At 40.1% G+C, this 9,807-nt stretch overlaps 1 protein-coding gene across 5 annotated transcripts in view; it reads left to right on the forward strand.

The window, feature by feature from the left end:
* The window catches only part of LNX2 (ligand of numb-protein X 2), a 61,053-nt gene extending 51,246 nt beyond the window's left edge, over positions 1 to 9,807 (forward strand). For all 5 annotated transcript variants that reach the window (XM_087756093.1, XM_087756092.1, XM_087756096.1 and 2 more), the window contains 4 exons: positions 645 to 822; positions 2,608 to 2,839; positions 4,501 to 4,659; positions 7,450 to 9,807. In XM_087756093.1, the coding sequence (XP_087612219.1) occupies positions 645 to 822; positions 2,608 to 2,839; positions 4,501 to 4,659; positions 7,450 to 7,585 (705 nt within the window). In that variant the 3' untranslated portion in view covers positions 7,586 to 9,807. The remainder of the gene's footprint in view (positions 1 to 644; positions 823 to 2,607; positions 2,840 to 4,500; positions 4,660 to 7,449) is intronic.

Consider the following 9,807-nt stretch of genomic DNA (forward strand, 5'->3'; position numbering starts at 1 on the left):
CAGGATCTCTTCTTGCTTCAAGTTTGGGTCTTTGTTGTAATCATTAGGGAGACCGCACAAGGCACCCGTTACCAGCCTATAGCATTGACTGGCCTTAGTTACTTTGTGGTCTTGGAGATTCTACATACCAGCTGCAAAAGAAAGCATGACGTATAAGGGCTTTAAATGGTCTCTCTTTGTCAGCATGAAAACATATGTGTTTTCATTTCTTAGGAGCCCCTTTGTAGTTCTGGGCCATATTCTACTGACAAATGAGGTAATGCTGATGTTCACCAAGACATCAAAAGATTTGTTTCTGGCTTGTGTCCACTCTTTTGACCATATGGTTTTGTAGTGCAGTCCTAAAATTTAGTCTATTCCAGTGTAGGATGCTAAGAAAAACTGGAGTGAGATTTTTCAAGATGGGCCTTTATGAACTTTCTGTCTATATTTAATTATCTACATGAGTGGCTTTTTTTTTGTTTGGTTGGGTTTTTTTCTGACCTGGAGGAAATCCAGACAAAGCCGATTTGCACTGCTTAGTCCCTTTAAACCATTCTGTTAAAGTGCCAAAGTATAGCTTTGGGTATTTAGTTGTGTTTTGTTCTGTTGTTTTGGTTTTTTTTTTTTAAGTTTTAACGATGTTATTTGTCCTTGTCAAACAGGATCTCTCCCAGTGTGTTACATGCCAAGAAAAGCACATTACTGTGAAAAAAGAGCCACATGAATCTCTGGGAATGACAGTGGCAGGAGGCAGAGGCAGCAAAAGTGGTGAACTGCCCATCTTTGTGACAAGTGTACAGCCTCACGGGTGTTTGGCAAGAGACGGCAGGATTAAACGAGGTGGGGCTTGGCTTTCCTGGTGGCATGGGTGGCCTCTGGCTGCTGTTTGATGAGTACATTCTCTGGAGTCAAGGTGGTGTCAAAAAGTCTTTTCACAGATGTAGGAAAGCGCTGATGGATGCTTTTCTTCATGTTTCAATAATGGAAATAGAGTATTTCGTATTGCACTTCCACCTTTTCTAGGAAAGGGATGTTTAGAGAACGATAGCAGGGGAAGTGGATAAGACCAGGAAATGTCTGGTTAAATTCTTTAAAGCTGACGGTAATTGCCTGAGCTGAGGGTCTGGTGTGATGCTTTGTACTGCAGCACACGCATCCTGGTTTTGTGTTTAATTTGGTGGGGTGGGCCCCATCTCTGTCCAAGGAATCTCTGCTCCTCAGTATAATATCTGAACAGCAGAGATGCCCTGATGGCAGGCCACAGTTCACCCATGCTAAGTTTACCCCTAAAGCTACGTCAATGTTGACCCTGGTTCCTGAATGCTTTCTTATCCTCTGAGACAGCTTGTGTTTGCCGATCTTCAGGAGTGCTACAGACCTGTCCTTGTTCCTCGGCTTTGCAGAAGGGAACCAGGAGGTGGACATTAGACTCGGTGTAGGTGAAAGCAGTCCTGCCTGATTGATAGCAAAAGCATTTGATGATTGAAACGTATTGTGTCGTATGTGAAACAAAGACTGCCTATGGGATCTCTGATTCACAGTTCGCAGAATTACAGATTGTTTTAGGGAAAAAACTTCACAGATTGCAAATTTAAAAAGAACAGTGTGGGAGCATCCTTATATACTTCTGAGAGAAGGAGATTTACACCCACACACCAATGGCTATGCTTTCTTTTTCTGTACTACTATGAAAAACACACTTGATAAAAGAATCGCAATTGCTCTTTCATTGTGTAACATTAAAGTAGCCACAGCAGCAACAAAAGTGATTTCAAGTTAAGCTGCACCTCAACTTCAGCTTTTCGTGGGAGGAAAAAGCTTTTAAAAAATGAGTCTCGTTCCAAATGTGACCCAGGTGTTCACACTTTTGCTTCGGTTTTTCTGACTTTCATCAGTAAGTGTGACATTGTGTGGAAGAGGAGACTGTCACTGCTTGGACAGTAAATAACATTCTTGTTTTCATCCTGAGGCTTTTTAAAAATATTCTGAAATAAAATAAAAATTGTGGCAGTTTTTTTAGTGGCTTCAACTCTTTCCAGATTATCTTTATAGAGATGTTCTTTCTTTCTTCTAATGGACTGTTTTTTGTACTAACCTTTCCAGTAGTTTTTTAATTCCATTTTGTTCTTCTGAGCAACAAGTTAGAAAAACCAGAAGACCTAAAACAGTCTGTGGAGCCTCAGTAATCTACAAGAGTTGGTTACTTTGTGGTACCTGTATTGTTCCTTCCATCATTCTTCCTTCCCTTGTAAAGTTAGGGTGGACCTAAGATCCACGACTGGAAACGATTGTGGGATCTGCAATAGCAATTGCAGTCGAGATGGTGAGGTGCTTAGGTAATTCCTATCTCAAATTTTCAGGGCAATATACCATAGAAGCTACAGCTTTTGGTGTGTTACGTGGAAATAAATGATACTGATCCAGCTTAATAGTTCAATACGTTAATGTTTCAAACTGACAGTGAGCTATTCACATAGCTTTAGAGCTATTCACATTCCCAGGCTGTTGGTTCAGACTGTCTCAGCTCTGAAAAATACAATATTAAGTGAAGCTCTGGCATGGGAGGTGCTGTCAGCAGGAGCGACTCTGACAGACTGATGTGTTCTCACTTGCACCTTTGAACAGGTGATGTGCTGCTGAACATCAACGGCATCGATTTGACTAACCTAAGTCACAGCGAGGCGGTGGCCATGCTGAAAGCTAGTGCTGCCTCTTCGGTAGTCGCCCTGAAAGCCCTGGAAGTCCAGATTGTAGAAGAACAGCCCCAGGCTAATGAAGAACAATTGAGTACCATCAGTGAAAATGAATATGATGCCAGTTGGTCACCGTCATGGGTCATGTGGCTGGGACTTCCAAGGTACGAAATTATTTGATAAAGTAATTAGTTAGCTATTTTAAGCTAAGTCTGAGAGAGGTACAAAAGCAGAGACCTTATTAGTTGCAGCACATCTGCCCTTATTTCTGCCTGACCGACCATCTCAGCTATATTTGGTTGGCAGTGTGCTTAGGAAGAGGACTGTGAACAGGAGCAATGTTTCCTTAGGAAACTGGAAGATGGATAGACTTGGTTTATCCCTTCACAAACCATAATAACTATCCATGTAGATTCTTGACATTGAAGAAGAAGAGTCATCTTTTCTATTGCTTAACTGTGTCATAACATCCTGTAGAGTATCTAAAAGCAGAGAGATTATTAATAAAAACACAAGTATTTACCTACATGTCTCTTTGCTAATCCACTACCTAAATTTATGAGGCCAAATATACAACTTTAGAATATTGGATCAGACTTGCCGTTCTCACAGACTCTTGACACAGGTCTCTTGCACATATACAAGCCCATAGTTACAAATCTTCATGCATTTCTTTCAAGAACCCACTACCATCTCTGCCAAACACAAAAACTCTCCAAGATTTGCAGCGAGCAAGCTCCCCTTGACTAATCTGCAGTCTGCTGGACATCACCATGTTTCATTTTTACACTTCTGTTTTTCACTCTCTCGTGTCTGCAGCTATAAGCTCATTCTGATATTGGTTGCTATCAAGAAGAGCTCCCACTACAGTGATCAGTGTTATTAACTTCAGTCAGGGCGTGCAGGTTAATTCATCTCCCTCTGATAGAGTTACTGGGCTCAGGTCTGTAGTTTAAGCATAAAACCACAACAAGAACCACGCGTATTGGTAGCAGAATTGCAGTTGAAGGTAACAGAACCATGCATTGACCCTCCAAAGATTTCACACTTTTTCATTTAATTTTCTGAGTTTTACTATCAATTAATTTCTCTTCCTTTCAAGTATTAATGAGTTACCTAAAGGAGTGCTGTACATCAGTAAAGAACTTGGCATTTTTTACCCAAAAGTTAATTTCTATGTTGTGTTGTTTTTTTTTTTTTTAATTACAGTCATTGCCAACTTCATTGGCAAGAATTAATTTTCACCATGGGAGATAACGTATACCAATACAGTTAGTGAAGCATGATCTGGATTATTTACATTCCATGTAATAAAATTGGTTAATCATTTATATTTTCATTACTGATGATGCGTCAGTTCAGAGGTAGAGAAGATGATGCATGGATTTTTAGATCTTTACTTAAAGTAGAAAAAGCCTGAACTGGCTGGGGGTGGAAGAAAAATGCACTGCATTTTTGACTTGCAAACTAAGCCCATGGGGTATCCATTTTCCACCCACATTCTTGCCACCTGTGAAATCCCTAAAATGCCATTCTATTACTGTCAGTTTACAGAGTTAACTGTGTTTAAGCAATTATTCTAGCACTGCATTATTTCTTTTAAAACATTTTTCTGTCTCAAGATTGTGGGTTTTTTTGGTAATCAGTTTGAATATTGCAAAATCACTCTGTTCGGGAACAGAAGTGTAATCACCATCCCTCCCCGTCTCTTCCACACTTATCACGGTGGTAATGATGAGACAGCAGGTGTTGTGCCCACTATAAAAATATCTATACGTGGTATACACGGCTTTTTCTCTTGCTGTCCTGTGCTTCCATTCCACAGCTGCCTACATAGCTGCCATGACGTAGTACTGCGGCGGAGCAATTTAGGGAGCTGGGGTTTCAGCATTGTCGGTGGCTACGAGGAGAACCACACAAACCAGCCTTTCTTCATTAAAACGATTGTTCTTGGAACTCCCGCGTACTTTGACGGAAGATTAAAGTAAGCTAAAGTATAGTAGTAATAATAATAATCAACACTTTAAATAGTTACGTGCTGGTGCAACTAATTGCTTAAGGAAATACGCTGTAGCATCTTATGCTGGGGCAGGTCATGCAGCCCAGTAGTGCTTTGCCTCCCTGATGAGTGTGATGCAGGGAAGGACGGGGTGTTTCTGGTGGGGAAAGGGCGTCTGTCAGAGGTGGTGCTTGTGCTGACACCTCTGCCATCTCCCGTCCTCCTCCCCACCTGCGATGCGGATGTCACCTGCTGTCTCTGTCTCCCTGTTGAACTCTTCTTTAGGCCAAGGGACATTGCAAAATGTGTATGTGCAGAACTGGCTCGTTCGTAACATTTTTGTCTTCCTAGAGAACAGCTGAAAAATTAGAACTTACTTCTGTAAAGTGGGGAAAACTGCTTTATCCTTTCCTATAGCCTTCTGAAGCCACTGCTAGGAACTCTGGTACTGAAGATGGGTGCTGCTGTTTTAATGGAAAGGCAAGAAAGTAGATGAAAAAGATCTCTGAAAAGATCACTAAGGAACCGAGTCCCTATGCCAGTGCACTGAGAGTCATTAATTGGCAGGAAAGACACCGATAAATGAGGCAAGTTCAGTGAAGGGCCTGGAGATGGGGGGAGCTGGAGCATTTGCCCCGTGAGGAGAGGGCTTCAGGGCACCTAACAGCTCCTTCCAGTACCTACAAGGAGATTATCAAGGAGACAGAGCCTGGGCTTTTCACAGTGTGGTGCAGGGCGAGAGGACAAAAGACAACAGGCACAAGTTGAACAAAAGAGGTTGAGACTGGATATAAGGAGAAACTATTTCCCCCATGAGGACGGTCAGGCAGTGGCACAAGTTGTGTGGTCTCTGCCGCTGGGGGTTTCTGGCACCCAACTGGATAAAGCCCTGAGAGACCTGGTCAGATCTCACAGCTCACCTTGCTTTGAGGTGGGACTAGAGACCTCCTGAGGTCCGTTCTAACCTTAAAGATTATATGATTCTACTTACACATTCTGTTTGGATGCAGCCTGCAGGTCTAGTATCCATATATGCATCTTAGACTCATTTAGGATTAGTTCAGAACTAGGACTTACAGTTCCTATTGAAGGTTCTCTTGTTCATAAACTGATTTTTTTGTGAAGGTAGCAGTAAAGAATATGTAACTTGAAGTTTTATGGCATGATTTTTACATGTAGATTTACTTACAAAGCAACTTTGTAAGTTAAAAATGTACTTATGCCTAGAGCCTTGCCAGTAATTGATTTTTCAGTTCAATGACTAAACAAATAAATGAAAAAAATAGCTTGGCTGAACACAAAATTACATTTTTTTGGCCAACTATGAAACAGTTTGGATTAAATGAAAGATTTCAGTTCAACCCAAAGTAAATAATGTCAGATTGGGGAATTAATAACTAGAAGTCTTCAAATGGAAATTCAAGCATCATTCCTAAGAGGAGGGGAAGAGTAGTTGTGGTCACGCTTACCTCCTTGTAAGGAATGGAAAAGATGCTCTTGAGTGATATTGTGATATAATACCCTCTGTTCAAATATACTGTCTCACTGAGAATATGGACTTAAAAATGGGCCATCAACAAGGGAGAGCTCCTTAGAACCTGCCCCATGAGTTATCATGGGGCAGATCTTTTTGAAGCTGTTCTGTTTTGTTTGCATTTTCTAAATGTTTTGTTAGGCTAGAAAGGAAGGGAGAAAATAACTTCATAGTTCAATAGTTAAGACAGTTTTCTGCCTACCTTATCTGTCTGGTGTGATTTTATGGTGAAATGATTGCAGCAGAAAGGCTGGGTAAGCTGAGACCCCACTCAGGGAACTGCAGCATTTTGGTTTGGTTGATGGGGTACCTTGGTTCAGGCAGGGAAGCGCTTTTGAGTGCACATTTAAGTGGTGTTGGTCGCACTGCCTTTTCTTCCTCTGCTCTGCCTTAGTGGAGGGCACTGGGAGAGCTCAGGAGAGCATCTTTTTGGCATCCATTTTGGTGCCTCCAATAGCTGGGAGGATCAGTTTCAGGAAAAGTCCTGTTTGATCTCCAGAGTCATTTTCGACTGCTCTGGAGGATGCCAAACACACATGCAAGTCACAGAGAAGAGATGCTTGGAGATGGAGCGTGCCCAACATAGGAAGAACTTAGGTGCTTTTTTTTTTTTTAAAGTTTCTCTTGAGCTTGTAAAAACTGAAAATTAACCCTTCGAGGTCAATTTTCTCAAGGCCAGTAAACAGCACCCTCCCAAATTTCTATTCCCTGCATCAAAACACAGAGATGCTACAGCTTCTCAGTGGAACCGTCTGCTGAGGGAGATTTCAAGCCAAATAGCTACATTTAACAAAATCATAAGCCATTAAAAACAAGGTTCTCAGCTGGAATGCAGTTGGTAACCATAAGTATCTTTACTTACACCTCCTACGGTAAAGGCATGTTTGGTGTAAATGTGTTATAATCCACACAAACAAAGAGAAATGCTTCTGTCATGCACATTCTATCTCATCTTCTCCTGACTCCGTTAGATCTTGCCAACTCTCTTTCCTCACGTTTCCCTACAGGTCAGCTCTTAATGCAGAACTATCTTTGTATTAGAATTGAATCCCAGTGATTTGGGAATTTCCCAGATGAGTTTTATTAGTAAAACAGGCTTAAAATTGAACTCTCTGGGCTTTTTTAGCTACACTTCCAACCTAATGGAAACCTATCACCCCAGAGGTGAAGTGCTGTTTGTTGGTGTGTACTAGTTACTGCGGAGTAGTAGTCATCTTTTTTTTTTCTTCTTGTGTTTTTAGGTGTGGTGATATGATTGTTGCTGTAAACGGACTGTCCACAGTTGGAATGAGCCATTCTGCACTCGTTCCCATGCTGAAGGAGCAGAGGAACAAAGTGACTTTAACCGTGATTTGCTGGCCTGGAAGCCTCATATAGATTTGTGAATCACTTTGGTTCAAGCAGCTTCTTTTTCTAAATAGCTGGCAAAAAAATCTCCTCTATCTTTTTTTCCCCTATTGATACAGCTGGTTATAAGCAGGGCCAAAACTGCTGTATTTTCTTTTTTTGTGGGCCTTTCAGACTTGCTCTGTGTATCTTTCCATCCTGAAATAGCCATTTCTGTTTACTATACCCATTGCTGACGCAAATGCAAATATACACAAGCTCGTAGAGAAACTCCCACTCCAATACGGCTGTCATTGAGCTTTCCCCATCAGGCTTGTAGAGTCAGCAGAACAACTTAGTGGTTCTTTGGGTTTCTCTGCACAGTCCTCAAGTTACAGGTGATAGATAAACGTAATAGCCATGTGTCCGTTCTTCCCTGTGAAGAGGACGTGTGTCAGTACCACAATGACACATCTATCTGCTGCTATGAATCAAAATCCGTTTCCAAAGGTACTTCTCTTCATTTCGTAAGCCTTTCCATTTTTGATTCAGTATTTCGGACTGATTCAAGTAATCCGTCTTACTCGTCAAAAATTACTTGGTCCCCCAGATATTTCTTGCAGGGCATCAGTGTTCATAGAAAAGTAGGACAAAAGCCTGGTATTACTGGAATTTTTATAAAGTGCAATAATTGGACTCTTTGTTAGGAAACTTTAATATATTACAGAGTTTGTATCCTATAATGACAAGAAATATGGAAGTAATTACTGTTGCAACGCTGGCAAGAATACACGTGCCCAAGGTCGTCTTTGAGTGAATGGCTTGCAGTATTAGACTTTACTTTACAAATGAATGTTTTGCTATGTCAGAGAATTTTGATGAACATTTTTACAAAGATCATTTTTACCGTTTCTATTGTAGTTGTCAGCTCTCTTTATTCATGTGTGGAAACAATACTTTGACCTGTACTTTCTAAATGAGAGAATTATTTCCAGGAAAAAAGCAAGCTATTAAGAAACTATACGTTGTGGTTTACAGGTGGGCAGGCTAGAAGGAAGGCTCTTTGAATTCAAGTCCAACTGCAGAGTAAGCTGCAAAGTTCACTCTTATTCTGTCACCTCCTGACAAATGTGCAAATGCCTTGATATCAAATGCTGAAACAATCTCTCTTGCATTTCAGGATATTATTTTTTTTTTCCTTTAGAGAGCACCTGCTATTAAGTTGTCAGTAAGAGTAATACTATTTATCTTGGATTGTATTTAGTATTTTTACAAACCAACCTGTAACTTCTAGACTTTGCCTTTCCACGATATTTGCAGGCTAAGCACCCGTTTGTTTAAGGAAAGAGGGGTGGAGCGCAGAAGGAAATATGCTGACCTGGAGCTAACCCTGTGTGTTGTCAGTGTTCTGCATATTTGCAAAAAAAGATTCATTTATAAACCGGGTTCCCAACCTGAACTGATTTTACAAATGACCTCTGTATTGTATTACTAATAACCAGAGAATGTATTTGAGAATCACAGGATATTTCAATTGTGAAGCATGAACTTTATTTTCAAACTTAGCCGGTATAATATCGGGGCATATTATCGCATGTCATTAATTCCAGTAGCTTTGTTTTCAAAACAAATAAAGTTACTCTTTTGCAAAAAAATTGTAAAAATCTCATATGAATGAAGTGGTTTTATTCCTCTCTGTAATATATGCTATCGGTTTAATTTCATAATATTAAAATACAAAAGAATGTCCTCTACAGTATATTACTGTACTGAGAATCTTTGTGTCTGAAGCAAACACCAAATTTATTTGATACTCTAACTGATTTGAGAACAAGTCTCCTCCCGTCCCCAGATGCTGTTTAACTGTATGCTTTGCTCTTAATGCAGATTTTTTTGTAAAGTACATCTTAGTGTAGACTTTAGGGAAGATTTTGACATATGTACTAGATTTAATGGTTTTTATTCTCAAAATTACACTTTTCATTCAAAACTCTGCAAAAATCAGATTTTTAGATTTTTTTTTTTTTATATGTATAAGTAACAAAAGCATGGGTTAGTTTAAACTGTGCGGTTTTGTTTCTGTGTGCTGTAGCTTTTGATCAGAGTGTTTAGCGATAAAACCTATCTGAATTAATTCCCTTCCTGGATCATTTTTTCCCTTTCCCTTGTAGCTGCATAGTTGGGTTTGGTTTTCTGTGCCTTCTGTTTTAAATTATTTCTTTTTTTTTTTTTTTTTTTTCCAGATATTGCTATCTAATTGTATGGTATTAATG

The sequence above is a fragment of the Nipponia nippon genome, unplaced genomic scaffold (assembly GCF_047370975.1).
Source record: "Nipponia nippon isolate SJK-2023a ecotype South Korea unplaced genomic scaffold, ASM4737097v1 scaffold_2, whole genome shotgun sequence".
Taxonomy (NCBI): Eukaryota; Metazoa; Chordata; class Aves; order Pelecaniformes; family Threskiornithidae; genus Nipponia; species Nipponia nippon.